Source organism: Nicotiana tabacum, chromosome 7 (genome assembly GCF_000715075.1).
Source record: "Nicotiana tabacum cultivar K326 chromosome 7, ASM71507v2, whole genome shotgun sequence".
Lineage (NCBI taxonomy): Eukaryota > Viridiplantae > Streptophyta > Magnoliopsida > Solanales > Solanaceae > Nicotiana > Nicotiana tabacum.
The window spans coordinates 123,273,480-123,289,970 of NC_134086.1; the positions used below are offsets into that span (position 1 = coordinate 123,273,480).

Sequence of the window (16,491 nt, forward strand, 5' to 3'; positions counted from 1 at the left end):
TATAAATCAAGCCATCTCGTTAAAATCAAGTTTCAGTAAAATTCCTTTGAAACTATCTTTCAACAACTTTTCAAAACGAAGTGATAAAATAGTGAGTAAAAATAGTGAAAACATGATCAGCCCCTCGGGCAAAACTCACTCGTATACAGCCCCTCGGGCAACATAAATCACAAACAGCCCCTTGGGCAAGACATGTATCATAAACCGCCCCTCGGGCATAATATCAACAGAATCAGCCCCTCATGCTACCTCACAATCACTCGTAATCGGCCTCTCGGGCAACAACATAAATTAAGATCAGCCTCTCGGGCAACATCACATCACTCACATTGGGTACCCACGCTCACTGGGGTGTTCAGACTCCGGAGGGGCTCCTACAGACCAAGCACTATAACAAGCCATCTCGTCGCATAAATCAGTCAGGCCATCGACCTCATAATATCAAGCCACCTCGTGGCATAAATTAATCAGGCCCTCGACCTTACAATATCATGAATCAGTGACAACCTGCTGCGGCGTGCAACCCGATCCCACAATATCCTCACAATACATGCCCTCGGACTCGATTAGTCAGAAACCTCTCAAGTAACTCGGGTTAACAGTAAAATAGGGCGTTCAGCCCAAAATATCATTTATAGTATCAAAACTGAGTAAATAAGGTTGAGTTATGAAATCAGTAAGACACATCATGACTGAGTATAAATATTAAGTCAAAATAGTGAGGAATAGAAGTAAAAAGCCCCTAAGGGTCCAAACAATTGGCACGAGGCCCAAATATGGCATTCATCCCAAAACATAGTAATACTTTCCAAAACACAATAGCATCAAATAGTTTTCAATCAAATATGTGACTTAATAGTCGTACGGGGTTGACCAAGTCATAATCCGCAATGGTGCACGCTTCCACGCTCGTCATCTAGCATGTGCGTCACCTCAAAGTAGTGAAACGATGTGAAATCCGGGGTTTGATACCCTCAGGACAAGATTTACAATCATTACATACCTTAAACCGAACAAAAATCTACACTGCGATGCTCTTGCCTCTTAACTCGGCCTCAAATCGCCCTGAATCTATCCAAAATTAGAATCATATCATCAATACATGCCAAAGGAACAAGACCCATATGAAAATTATGAAATTAGACCCAAAATCCCAAATTTTCTCAAACCCGGCCCCCATGCCCACATCTCGAAATCCAACAAAAATTGCAAAACTAGAAACTCCTTTCACTCCCAAGTCTATACATACGATAATCATCAAAATCGGACCTTAAATGGCCCCTCAAATCCCCAATTTAAACTCTCCAATTTCAAGCCCTAATCTCCCAATTTCTTGTTATATTTTTCCAACAAGATACAAGGTCCAAGTAGCTTAACTCACTGAAAACACTTGATTCCCCCTTGAAATCACTGCTTGGAGCTCCAAAATCGACCAAAAATGGTGAAAGAATGACCAAAATTCACGAAGGGGAGCTTATATACTTTCTTCCCCAAGGATTCCACACCTGCGGACGTTACCTTGCACTTGCGGACTCGCACCTGCGGTCTCAGGTGCGCATCTGCAAAAATCACTCAAAGAACCCAGACCGCATTTGCACCCATAAACCGCACCCCCGGTGCCGTAGATGCGTCAAAATAACCGCATTTGCGGTTCTTCTCCTGATGGCCGGAACACGCACCTGCGGACTCCTTACCGCATCTGCATCCTCGCACCTGCAGTCCCCAATCCACAAGTGTGGAAATGACAGAAGCATCAAAATCTATAGCAATACTCAAAGCCAAACTTTCCCGTAAACTACTCAAATCCATTTCGAGGCCCTCGGGACGTCAACCAAACTGGCCAACAAGTCACATATCACCTTTCAAACTCATTCCAACCTTCGGAACAATCAAAACATTATCAAACATCAAATGACCCTCGGATTCAAGCCTAAGGATTTCCAACCTTCGAATTCCGCAAACGATGCCAAAACCTATCAAACTTCATCCGAATGACCTGAAATTTTGCAAACACGTCACAAATGACACCACAGACCTACTCGAATTTCCATAATTCCATTCTGATTCCGATATCAAGATTTCCACTGCCGGCCGAAAAATGCCAACTTTCCAATTTCGCCAATTCAAGCCAAATTCTACCACGGACCTCCAATTTACCTTCTGAATATGCTCCAAGTCCAAAATCACCCGACGGAGCTAACCAAATCATAAAAATCCAAATTCGAGATCGAATACTAAAAAGTCAAGACCGAGTCAAACCTTTCAAATTTAAAGCTTCAAGCTGAGAATCATCCTTCCATATCTATTCTGATTAACCTGAAAATCAAAACCGACGATTTACATAAGTCGTATTACATCATACGAGGCTAGTCATGCCCGAGAACTGGCGAGGGAAGTGCAAATGCTCAAAACGATCGGTCGGGTCGTTACATCCTCCCCCACTTAAACATATGTTCGTCCTCGAATGTGCCCAGAGTTGTTCCAGAAGCCAACAAATCGCTGTATAACCTTACCATGCACATACCCGGGGGTGATCCTATGTCACCCTATCCCATATAGTTCTGATAACTCAACATGACTGAAATTTCTCGATCCAACCAAGCCCATGAATCTTAGAATAAAATTTCCATTTCCAAACTTATCTATAAGATCTGAATCTCTCATTTATACATTGTATAAGTCTAAACAAGCTGTATCAAACCATATCTATAACCCAAGATTTAATCACATGATATACCACATAACTCAACCACTGGTAGCGATAACGTCTTATCACAGCAGCTTCTCAAACAACCCAATACCGGTAATCAACCTCTTATTAAAGAAAGCCTCATTCCAACACTTTCGTATACTGCCAATGATGAAAGAAACTCACAGAATCATAACCATTCTTCAGATCAACCCGTCATGGAGTTCCCTCTCCTCTGGCAAGGACCATAATAAATTTCTAAGTCGAATCTCGATATTACCCTTCCCACATGCTGAAAGCAAATCCGATATTATTCATTCAAGATCCCAACGACCTCATCTCATCCAATACGGCTACTCTAGTGACATGACACATCGATACAATCTCAAGCCACAACCCGTGCACCAATAAGCAATAGTCCACATGTCCTCAAATCATGGAAAGATGACTCAAATAAGAGAGTTGTACCGCAAGATCACCGGTACCACCAAAACACAATGCTGAGAACCCATCACACATCGCAGAACCAGGACACACGAATCTAACCCGAAGGATCATACCTCCATATAATTTCACTGCAATGCACGACCCTATCCAAACACTGGTCCACATGAAACACCTCAATTCACCATGCCCAAAATAACTACCACGCACAATTTGATGTCTCGTACCATAAGTGAATCACCACAACCACAAAGAAGTAAATAACACAATGCCATACCATCCCGAGAGAACATATCCAATGCGCAATCTGTCACCTAACACCCAAATACCCGTCTCACTTAAATTCCGCTATAAAGCCCAAATATAATCCTATCTCTTGCACATAAAATCAACGAATCACAACTACTCATAGCGCAGAAGAGTAACTCATGTATCACTCCAGAACACGAATAAGCTTAACGACACCTCCCTTAACAATAGCAATTCAGAGTTAATAAATCCGACTCGATACAGAACATACATCCATATTGGCCTACTCATGAACCTCTTCTCAAGGAGTTCCTAAAGCTTCTCCTCCAACTTCTTAACTCCTCTGGTGCCATACATACGATGAAATAGAAATGGGCTGAGTGCCCGACATCAATTTAATACCAAAATCAATATCCCTGAACGGCGGCATGCCCAGCAGGTCTGCATGAAACACATTCGGAAAAAAAAATCCCTCACCATCGGGACTAAAACAATGGTAGGAGTCTCTGCACTGACCCCCTCACGAAGGCCAAATAAGAAAGACAACCCTTCCCAACCATCCGTTGGGCCTTCAAAATGAAATCACTCTACTGGGAACATAATCCGCCGAACCTCGCCACTCAGCTCGGAAAGAGCATAGCATACATCGCCATCATAGCATAACAGTACAGAATAGAACGACACTTAGGCTACCAATCTATACCCAATATCATATCAAAATCCACTATTCTAAGCAACAAAGGATCCACTTGGGTCTCCAAACCCCCAATAGTCACCACACAAGACCGATATACGTGGTCCACAATCACAACATAACTTGTTTATGAGAACTCCCAGTCCCCGAATCCATAAAGCACATGAATCACTATATTTGATCCTAACTCCACTGCCCGGATACCTAACACACCTCTAATACTCGATCATTCCACAAGGAATACTTCTATAATCCTTCCGTGCCACCAAGCAAACTTGGATATTAACAGTATATCAAACAAGGGAGTGTCGTAATACCAATGAAGTATCCATGACTCACACACATCGCCCTTTCTGAAATGTTTACCCTCATCAAGCCGCACCAAATTCATAATATCATTTACCTAGTCATCTGAAACTGCCCATGCTGCCTAAGAATTTATGTCATTTCTTTCTAAACTGAACTATGACCTTACACATGCAAATCTCAACCCTACACAACATACCACACATACCTTGCTGTCTTATGACAAATGTGAGAACTTCATAATCCATTCTGAGCCACAAGCAACTACGTACTCCACTAGCCATGAACTTTCCATTTGTTCCAATCTAGGAGAAAATTACTATACATCACATGCTCCTCACGCCAGTAGAAAATATACATCTCTAACTGAGGTAGAAACCATCAAGAGCTCTCTGAATCCCATTTTCTTAAAACCCAACTGCCAGGACTGAATCCTTCTAGCTCAACCAAGTTATGCAGGTCACCAAAAACCCAAGAGCATTGCCATGAGACACCTGTAGAAACTCATTACCTCATAAGCACCCAAAGAACAAATCATCTCCCTTACCATGCCGATCTAACCTACTACCAAGTTGCCCTATTTATCATAGTTCCATCTAAATTATCTTCACATCGATACTTTCCATTGACATAATACCGCAATCCTCAACCCAGACTCACCACACGAGACTCAAGCATGAAACCACACCGTCTAAGGCTCATAAGCTATTGAGTACTCTCTTAATTATTCCCAAAAGTACCACACTCAAAATACTTACCCTTAAGAGACTTCCTGCGAATCTAAAGTCATTAACTTCACCTTCCTAATACCGATATGTAGAATCCACAATGATGAAGAAATGCCACAAGCCTTGACACCATCCAATGAAAACCTCGGTTTCTAGCCAATTACACATCCTGAAGATCCCTAATTTTTACATATAAATCTTGAATCCATTACAACCATTCTCAAGAGTCATCCACTTTGCTCAAAACTCAATTAGACTAATCAAATGAATCGAACGACATGTGCCACATTAGTACAGCAACACCTAAGGAAGTAACCCATCCTTCTAAGCAGCCGAGTGATATCCTACTCCATACGTGTTACATCCCTTATGACAACAACTAATTCATCCAACGATTTCTCATATACCTAAAAAGAATAACACACCATTATCCAAACTTTCCTTTACTCAAGTCATCCTTGATCTCAACCTCTACAAGTCACAACTGATTCGCCAACATACCTCAAACTGAAACTAATACGACACTTAGTCGCACAATCAACTTATCAATAGCAGACTCCTCCACTTAGCTCAAAGCCATAGGTCAAAACACACAAAAACTCACAATGCCCATACTCTATTGCTGCCATAATACCATAGTGAGATTTAACTAAATCCTTCATAAGATAGTGCGACACAAACCATCTAGTACTTCAAATCATTTGCAAATCTTGCATTCACCCTCGTAACAGTCAAGACAACTCTCATATGCGATCCAAACCCAAACTACATCACATGTAATTCACTGGTAAAAGAGGACTCGCTACAAAACAACATCGGGTTCACACGCCCTCAAGACACCCCGCATGAGATAACCCACCTGCTTCGCCCCAAACTAACATCTCTTCATACCCTTCCAGTATCATAAACATCACGCCATCACTTAATCTTCCCGAGCCTGAACTCATACCACAACCTGAAGTCTACTTCACTTTCGAACTAGAGAACATGAAAAGGTCCTTCAACACACCCACAACTTGGGGCTATGTATCAAATCACGATGGAAATCAAGCTCTAGATAGTTCTTTCTACCCTCAAGCAGACCCTTCTCGTCACATTCAAATCATATGAACACATCTCGCAGTCACATCATACTCATTACTCTCACCAATGAGACACAATCAGACATATAAATCCAAAAGCACGTGCTCACATAATTAACGCCTCAGTGCTCAAGCTACAGGAAAAACCCAGCCTCAAGTCCTCCAAAAAAGCCCAACATAATCACACAAAAACCACATCTCGCCCCTCAATCAGGGAATCACAAGCCATCGATGCACAACTAATACCGAGCGCTCATGCGTGCATACGAATGCGTGGAAGGAATTTCAAGAGTTCCATTTCAAGCTGAATCAATGTCGCACGATAAGAATTCAAGAATGTGGGATTTCCTAAAGGTTATGTAGCCTCTTGAACATAAGTACAGACGTCTTCGTACCGATCTGCAAGACTCTACTAAACCTGCTCATGACTCGTGAGACATATATAATGTAGGCTCTGATACCAACTTGTCACAACCCCAAAACCAACCCGGTAATGATGGCGCCTATCATAGAACTAGGCCAGCCGACAAAATTCCAAAACCAATCAATATTTTCAAAAATAAGGATGTTTAAATTGTTAATTATATAAAATCCCATAACAAGGGTCTAAATCACAAGTGCGGAAAAAAATACAAGTCCGACATCGGGGTGTCACTAGTTATGAGTATCTACTACTACCGTCTGACAACCTCAAAACCAACATGGCTGGGAAAATCACAGGATACAATAAGAGAGAATAAGGGGGGAGAAAAGCAGGGTTGCGATCACCAGGCAACTACCTTGCTAACTCCGATGAACCTACCACTGAGAAATCAACACCAGCTACCGGGTTCAGAAATACCTGAATCTGCACATAAGGTGCAGGGAGTATTGTGAGTACGTCACTCAGTAAGTAATAAATGTAAATAAATACTGAGCAGTAAAAAAACACATAATCCACGTCATAACACCATAGTAAGTATAGGATGTTTTCCAAAACAATATATAAATCAAGTCATCTCATTAAAATCAAGTTTCAGTAAAAATCCTTTGAAACTATCTTTCAACAACTTTTCAAAACGAATTGATAAAATAGTGAGTAAAAATAGTGAAAACATGATCAGCCCCTCGGGCAAACCTCACTCGTATACAGCCCCTCGGGCAACATAAATCACAAACAGCTCCCGAGGCAAGACATGTATAATAAACCACCTCTCGGGCATAATATCAACAGAACCAGTCCCCCGGGCTACCTCACAATCACTTGTAATCGGTGATGTGCCGGAGAATTTTGGCACATTTGATACAAATTGCTTAGATTTTAGCTTGTTTTAGATGCAATTATCTTTTATACTTATGTAATTTTAATATTTTTGTAGTGTATGAGGTTTAAGGACTTAGGAGCATGGATATGAAATCAAAAAGCCACAAGAAGACAAGAAAAGAGCAAAAAGCATCACAAATGTGGATATGCGATCGCAAATCCAACATGCGAGCCGCAGAATGCGCAAGGGAATCGCAAACCACAACAAATTTCTGGGCAAAGTCCAGTGCAAGAAATGCGGTCCAATATGCGATCGCATAACTTGTTTGCGAGCCGCATAATGGACCGCAAACTCGACATGAAGATTGCTGAAGGTAGAAAATGTGACACGAAATGCAATCGTATATCTACAATGCGGACAGCAGAACATCAATGCGATAAAGGCCTAGAAACTAAGGTTTGAAGATGCAATTGTTATATCATGAATGCGGACCGCATGTCTGTTATGCGACAGATATGCAGTCGCATATTTAACCGGAAAAGGCATTTTTGTCCAAATATTGTCCCGAGTTTTGACCCACTATAAATAGATTTATTGGGGTTTTGTGGGGGCATCTTGTCTGATTTTGGAGCTACAATACAAGGCTTTAATATTCCTCTCTTTTGGAAGCTTTTGGGTCAAGAATCTTTCACTTTGTAAGCTTTATGGCATTAAATATTCTCTTCATTTTGTATTTTAGTATGTGTAGCTAAGTTTAAATACTAAGATTGTGGACCCTAAATGGGTGTTATGTTAATGGGTATTTAACATTGAATACATGTATAATGGTTGGTTGATATTTATTTACTTCTCATTCTTTATTTATTGTTGGTGGTTGCGAACATTAAAAAGTGCCATTAAATTCTTACTTTGCTTGCGAAAGTGGGTTGGAATTTGGTAGAAGTAAATATGAAAGACTCAAGGCTTTAAACCTTGTTTAATAAAATCGCTTAGTAATATATGGGTTTTATTTGGCATATATTGATTATTCTTAATTGCAACTCTTTTACATTTGGAAAAATCGTAAAGAGGAAATACTACTCAACCATTCGAAAATATTGGGTAGTCATTTAGAAATTATTTGCATATCAAAAGAACCTTCCATTAGAAATATATCATATTAACACCGATAGAATTACACTTCATTGAAGGGGACACAACCTTGGTTTCTTTAATCAAATTATTTACACTCTCAATATCACAATTAGTTATTTCTTCAAACCAAACTCAATTCATACTCTTGTTACCATTAACCGAATAGAATTACGACTTTAGTCAAGTAACACACTATTTGAGTAACCTTTTCACACCTATTCCCTGTGGGATTCGACCCCAACCTTGTTGGATTATTATATGTGACACTGACCGCCTTACACTATTTAATTAAAGTGTAATTTGAGCGTATCAAATTTTGGCGCCATTGCTGGGGAATACAGTTTTGAAATTACTAATTAGTGTGTGCTTTATTTTACGTCTTAGTCAATTCCATCACAGTTTGCTTGTTTTGCTTGGTGTTAATAGGAAAACATAACCGAATATGAAGAAGAAATGGAGGCGAAAATGGAAGAAAATCTTTTTGCGAACATAAAGGAGTATATTGAGGATACAAATGCTATTGTACCTCCGGCCGTTGGCGTTAAAACTTTCAAGGTGGAACATGGTTTAATCCTTATGCTCAAAGCGGAGGTTTTTTAGGAATTCCACTGATGATGATCCGACACAACATCTTTGAAACCTCTTGGGTGTGTGTGCGATGCATAAGCAGAACAACGTCTCGGATGATGCTCTAAGGTTGAGGTGCTTCAAGTACTCACTAGCTGGGGACGCAAGGAAATGGCTTCAGAATATTCCACCAAACTCCATTCATTCTTGGCCTGAATTTGTCCGGGCATTCTTAGCTAAATGGTTCCCGCAAAGCAAGAAGTCTGAGCTCTGGGATAAAATTTTCTTTTTCAAGCAAGTACCACGAGAACATCTACATGAGGCATGAGATCGGTTCAAGTTATATTTAGTGAGGTCTCCCAACCATGGTTTTTTGGATTCTATCTTGTTGGAAAAATTCTACATGGGCTTGGATCCTGTGAACCAATCTATAGCCAAGAATGCAGCTGACGGATCTTTCATGGACAAAATGGCAATGCATAATCAAGCATGGCACTCAGAGGACACCACAAGTGGAATTGCATATGGGTCTCCTTCCTTGACCACCATGATCAAGGAAAAGCAAGAGAGGGATCAAGTGATTGCATGGCTTGCCACAAATGTCAATGTGTTGATAAAGATGTTCCCAGAAAGCCAAACAAAGAAAGTAAATGTGGTGGAAGATGTGCAACCCATATCAAATGAAGACTTTGAGGAGGCAAACTATGTCAACAACTCTCAAGGAGGATATCAAAGGCAACAATACCAAGGTCAAGGCCTCACCCGCAAGGGCCAGGCAACCAACAGTGGAGAAATGACCAAGGCGGCTCAAATCAAGGTAATTGGAGCAACAACAACAACTTCCCAAATCGGAGTTCAAACCCTTATGTTCCTCCAAGGGTCAATATTCAAATCAAGGTTCCTCAAGTGAGTCTAAGATGGAAGGCATGCTTGAACGGGTATTGCAAAATCAAGAGAAGTTCGACACTTCTATGAGGAATATGACCGAGCTTGTTGGTTGTCATACCGCATCTATTCAAAAATTGGAGATGCAAATGAGATACCTCTCTAGGGAACAAAATCCAAAGCAAAAAGGGACACTTCCAAGTGACACAATTGTGAACCCTAAGGGTAGTGGGAGTGGTCCAAATTCTCATGTCATGGCGATTACTACTCGGAGTGGGAAAGTACTACAAGGAGGGAGTGAACAAATGTTTGAAGTTGAAGAGTCCAAACATGAAGTTGAGGTTGAAGATCCAAGTGTTGTTGAAGTTGAAAAGGTTCCAGAAGAGTTGAAAGTGCAACAAGAAAATCGGGAAGAGGTAAAGGAAAGGGTAAAAGAGATGCCAAAAACTCCACCACCTATTCCTAGACCTCCTCCTCCATTCCCTCAAATACTTGCTAGGAAGGTTGATGATAGAAAACTCAAAAAGTTCTATGACATTCTCAAGCAATTATCAGTGAATATTTCGTTTGTGGAAGCATTTCAAGAGATGACGGATTTTGCTAAATATTTGAAAGATTTGATTACCAAGAAGAGGACCACCAAAAATGAAGCGGTGAATGTGACTCACCGGGTTAGTTTCATCATTTCAACATCTACCGTTCAAAAGAAAGAAGACCAGAGAGCGTTCATCATTCCTTGTACTATTGGGGCACATGATTTTGCAAGAGCCCTTTGTGATAATGGGGCTAGCATCAACTTGATGCCTCTTACCATTTACAAGCAAGCAGGTTTAGGTATGCCAAGTCCCACAAGTATGAGATTTCAAATGGCCGATCGCTCCATAAAGAGACCGGTGGGAATTGTTGATGATGGGCTTGTTAAAGTGGGGAAGTTTCATTTACCCGCAGATTTGTGCAGTTGACAAAGAGATCCCTATCATTCTGGGGAGACCATTCCTAGCCACAGGAAGAGCATTAATGGATTCAGAACTGAATGAGATCAAATTTCATGTGAATGATGAAGAGGTCACATTCCAAGAAAGCAAGGGTATGAAACTATCACATGAATATGAGAGCATCTCGGTGATTGAAGTTGTTGATGAAGTGGAAGATGCGGTTGAATTGAAAATGGAAGAACAATGCCTTGGTGATGCGTTGGCGGCTATTTTGGTGAACTTTGATGGTGAAGATATGGAAGGATATATGTAATCGGTAAATGCATTGTAGGGGATTAGGTCCTACACTTATGCTCCGGCAAAGCTCTCTCTCGACTTGGAAAATAGAGCCACTCCTCCCGCAAAACCTTCTATTATTGAGCCACCGCAACTAGAGCTCAAACCACTTCCACCACACTTGAGGTATAAATTTTTTGGCTCAAATGATACTTTACCAATAATTGTTTCTTCTTTGTTGAAAGATGTGCAGGTAGAACAATTGTTGGAAGTCTTGAAGGAGCATAGGCAAGCTATTGGACAGACAATTACGGATATCCAAGGGATTCCCCCTGGAATTTGCGAACACAAGATCCAATTGGAGAGTGAGATGAAACCAAGTGTATAACATCAATGACGGTTGAACCCGTCCATGCAAGAGGTAGTAAAGAAAGAAATCATCAAGTGGTTGGATGCTGGGTAGTCTACCCTATTGCCGATAGTTCTTGGGTGAGCCCGGTGCAATGTGGGCCGAAAAAGGGAGGCATGACCGTGATTGAAAATGATAAAAATGAGCTCATCCAAACAATAATGGTGACCGGATGGAGGGTGTGTATGGCTTATCGAAAGCTCAATAGTGCCACATGCAAAGATCATTTCCCTATGCCTTTTATTGATCAAATGCTTGATCGTCTAGCGGGAAGGTCATTCTATTGCTTTCTTGATGGATATTCTGGTTACAACTAAATCAACATCGCATTGGAGGATCAAGAGAAGACAACGTTCACTTGCCCTTATGGAACTTTTGCTTTTAGTCGGATGCCATTTGGTTTGTGCAATGCTCCGGCTACTTTTCAAAGATGTATGATGTTCATTTTCTCCGACATGGAAGAGGATTTTCTCGAGGTTTTCATGGATGACTTCTCGGTGGTAGGTGACTCTTTTGAGCATTGTCTTAACAATCTTAGACAAGTACTTAAGAGATGTGAAGAGACCAACCTTATGCTCAACTGGGAAAAATGCCATTTCATGGTGGATGAAGGTATAGTATTGGGGCATAAAATTTCAAAACATGGCATATAGATTGACCGAGCAAAAATTGAGATTATTTCCAAGCTTCCTCCTCCTACGTCCGTTAAAGGTGTTCGAAGTTTCTTGGGCCATGCCGGGTTCTATAGGCGTTTCATCAAGGATTTTTCCAAGATTGCAAATCCTATGTGCAAACTCCTTGAGAAAGATGCCAAATTTGTGTTTGACGAGAAATGCCTCAAAGCCTTTGAGGAATTGAAGCAAAGGCTCACCACGACACCTATTATTGTCACACCCGATTGGTCTCCTCCTTTCGAGCTCATGTGTGACGCCAGTGGTGTAGCTATTGGAGCAATGCTTGGCCAACATCATAACAAGGTTCTCCACCCGGTCTATTATGCAAGCAAGACACTCAATAAGGCGCAAATGAATTACACGATGACTGAGCAAGAACTTCTTGCCATTGTCTATGCCTTTGAGAAGTTCCGAGCATATTTGTTGGGATCCAAGGTGATAGTGTACACAGATCATGATGCTCTTCGCTATCTCATGGCAAAGAAGGATGCAAATCCTCGGTTGATTCGTTGGGTCTTGTTGTTGCAAGAATTTGACTTCGAGGTCAAGGATCGCAAGGGAACTCAAAATCAAGTAGCAGATCATTTATCAAGGCTTGAAGAGGCACGAAGGCCAAAAGGAGATCTTACAATCAACGATGCATTCCCGGATGAACACATATTGGCACTATCTAGCACTTTTGCTCCTTGGTATGCCGATATTGCTAACTACTTGGTTAGTGACCTTATTATGGAGGGATTGGAATCCTATCAAAATAAGAAGTTCTTGAGAGACTGTCAACAATACTATTGGGAAGAACCATTCTTGTTTCGTGTTTGTGTCGACAACATCATCAGAAGGTGTGTTCCAGAAAAAGAGATTATGTCAATTCTAAAGGCATGCCATGGGGGGTCACCATGGGGGAAATCGAATGGTGGATAAGGTGCTTGAATGTGGTTATTATTGGCAGTCGATCTATCATGATGCCAATAAAATAGTCAAGGCTTGTGGCCAGTGCCAAAGGCAAGGATCAATCTCCAAAAGGCATGAAATGCCAATGCACTTTGTGATGGAGATAGAAATCTTCGACGTGTGGGGAATTGATTTTATGGGTCCCTTTGTAAGCTCTTGTAGGATGAAATATATCTTGGTGGCGGTGGAATATGTATTCAAATGAGTTGAAGCATTTGCCTTACCAAACAACGAGGCAAGAAGTGTGACCGCATTCTTAAAGAAAAAACATATTCACTCGGTTTGGCACTCCTAGAGCCATTCTTAGTGATGGTGGGTCTTATTTCTGCGACAAGGCTTTCACGGGGCTACTAGAAAAATATGGCGTCAAGCATAAGGTGGCCACACCTTATCATCCCCAATCAAGTGGTCAAGTTGAGGTTTCCAACCGGGAGATCAAGAGCATTCTAGCAAAAACTGTTAATGTAAACAGGACCGATTGGTCAAGGAAGCTAGATGACTCGTTATAGGCATACCGCACAACGTACAAAACATCTATTGGCACTTCTCCTTATCGGTTAGTCTTCGGTAAAGCTTATCATCTACCCGTAGAACTGGAACACAAAGCCATGTGGGCTCTGAAGAGGTTGAACTTGGACTGGGGTGAAGCTGCAAATTTGAGGTTAACTCAACTCAATGAAATGGAGGAATTCCGTTTCCATGCATATGAAACTGCAGCTGTGTATAAAGAAAGGATGAAGTTTGTCCATGACAAAAAGATCTTGAAGAGGGATTTTAAGTTGGGTGACTTGGTTTTACTCTTTAACTCAAGGCTCAAATTGTTTCTGGGCAAGCTCAAATCGAAATGGTCCGGTCCGTTCAAGGTGGTCAATGTCTCTCCTTTTGGAGTTGTGGAACTAGAATCGGAGGATGGGCTCCGAACCTTCAAAGTGAATGGCCAGCGGGTCAAGCACTACTTGGGCACAGATGGAAAAAAATATTTGGTGGTGCAGTTGGCTCTAAAAGATGGTCCGAGCCTGACCAATGAGTGAATCCAAAGGAACGCCAACTTCGTCATGTCGCGACGTTAAATCAAGCTCTTCATGGGAGGCAACCCATGTGTGGTAACATACTTTTTTTGTCCTTTAAATTTTCAATTTTTGTTAGATAGAGTTAATTGAGTAATTTAAAGTGTGTGTTAGAGTGCAGGGGATTCAAAAGATATAACACAGCGTAAGATTGCATGAGAAAGGGAAGAAAAATCACCTTGGGTAGTTTGCTACACATATGCTGTCGCATTTTCACTATACGGATTGTATGCTGGTCGCAAACCAACACAGTGTGTTTGGCTAAAATTGGTGATAAAAATGCGACAAGTTGATGCACTTTGCGGGATGCATTTCCATTATGTGACCGCATAGTGCACCGCATTTTAGGCCCTCCAGCATCTCTCTTGATTCCACCGCATAACACTTATGTGGTCGCTTAATGTGTTATGTGGTGACTTACCCACCGCAAATAATTCAGGTATACCCCTCGCATCTCTTCATTCAAAACAAACAAAAAGATTTTTTTTATTTATCAGAAAAAAAAACAAAATGAAAAAAACAGAAAAGGAACGGAGAAGGCAAAACGGCTAGTGCGTAAACTAATCTTCCAAGTGTGCTCATAAACCCGTCACTGGTATGTTTTCTTTGTCCCAATTCCATTATTGCCAGCTTTAGTTTGTACATTTGTTCTTGTTTTTGTTTTTCCTGTTGTTGTTTCATGTCTCTTTTTCTTTCTTTCTTCTTGATTATGTTTTGTAGTTAGATGTCTGTTCATAATGTGATGTTGGTTAAGTAATATATTTTGGGGTACTGGGTAGTAAAAATTAGGACCGCCATTGTTGAGGGTTGAGTTCAATCGTTAGGAACAATGAAGTTTGTGGCTTGCATAATCAAAATTTGATCTGTATTTCTGCCGCATAAGTGAACCCTAGCTGGCTAAGGAAGATGACCAAATGCGGCGACTTTGTGATCGCATAATTGATATGCGGACCACTTTATAACATGCTTTCTGCGGCTATTTTGCGATCGCATTTCCCACCTTGCGGTGGAATTTGCGATCGCATTTTTGTGACTTGGTTTTCTGAGCAATCAAGTATGCGATGGTTATACGAACCACATAGTGGTTATGCGATCGCATACTTAGATCATTTGAAGAGTTTGAGAGTTTGCAACAAGTTTACGGTCTGCATAATGGTTATGCGGCTGCATAACCTGTCGCATTCTTAACTTTTTCTTGAGTTTTTCTGTTTCCTTTTCACTGTTGCCTACCATGTCGCTCACATTTCACTTTTGTGCAGATATGGCTCCCAAGAAACATACAGCCTCTTTTTAGAAAAGGTCATCCTCCAGTCGTCAAACTCAACAAGCAAAACGTCTGCGACTCGATCATGCTGCTACACGTCCCTCCGAGTCTAATGAGGAGGAAACCTTGCCCGAAGTTGACCTACAAGCTGAGGCAAGAAGGAAACAAGGAGATGACTTTTAGCTCAGGTTTGGGGTCGAAGGGTCCAGGGAGCTTTATAGAGAAGGGCTGAACAAACGAAAAATCTTGGCCAAAAAACAACCGAGTATGAATGAGCTTCAAGAGCAGTACCCCCATATCTAGGAGAACCTCAAGGCAAGAAAATGGGAGCACTTCACGGAGCTACTTGATGAATATAATGAAACCATTGTCCGAGAATTTTATGCCTCCTATGGAGCCTCCAGGACTGCTCATCACAAGTGCAACAAGGTTGTTTGTGATACTGTGTTAGTTCAAGGGAAGAGTGTGTTATGCAGTGATGAGACTATAAATGATTTTTACATTCCTGGCTGGAGCCTGGGCACAACTAAATATGCTGCCAAATGGGCAAATCGGGAGAATTAGCGGAGTTGGATAGCATCTGTGATAGCAAAGGGGACCCCTGTCTGGATCAACCCTATGCACAAAATATACAAGGAGGATCTCACACGAGAGGGTCGGTTTTGGTTTAGCTTCATCACCTCTCGACTGATACCGTCAGGAAATGAGACTAATATAGGCATTGATAAAGCTCTTCTCATTGCATGCATTATGACGTGAATCAAGATTAATGTGGGTGCTCTTATCTTTCGGGAGTTAGGGATTCGGGAAAAGTAGGTAACCACTTCACTTTCATTCCCCTGTTTGATCACAACCCTCTGTAAGGCCGTGAAAGTCCCTACCATGCCACAAAC

General features: G+C 41.3%; 1 protein-coding gene across 1 annotated transcript; it reads left to right on the forward strand.

Moving 5' to 3' along the window:
* Positions 1–13,875: 13,875 nt before the first annotated feature.
* Positions 13,876–14,298, forward strand: LOC142162265 (uncharacterized). The gene has a single exon (XM_075218597.1). It carries the CDS (start codon positions 13,876–13,878, stop codon positions 14,296–14,298), a length of 423 nt encoding a protein of 140 aa, XP_075074698.1.
* The last annotated feature ends 2,193 nt before the right edge of the window (positions 14,299–16,491 follow it).

Bases quoted from the DNA above. Each gene is read 5' to 3' on its own strand.
- LOC142162265 (XM_075218597.1), top strand. From the start codon at position 13,876: ATGTGGGCTCTGAAGAGGTTGAACTTGGACTGGGGTGAAGCTGCAAAT.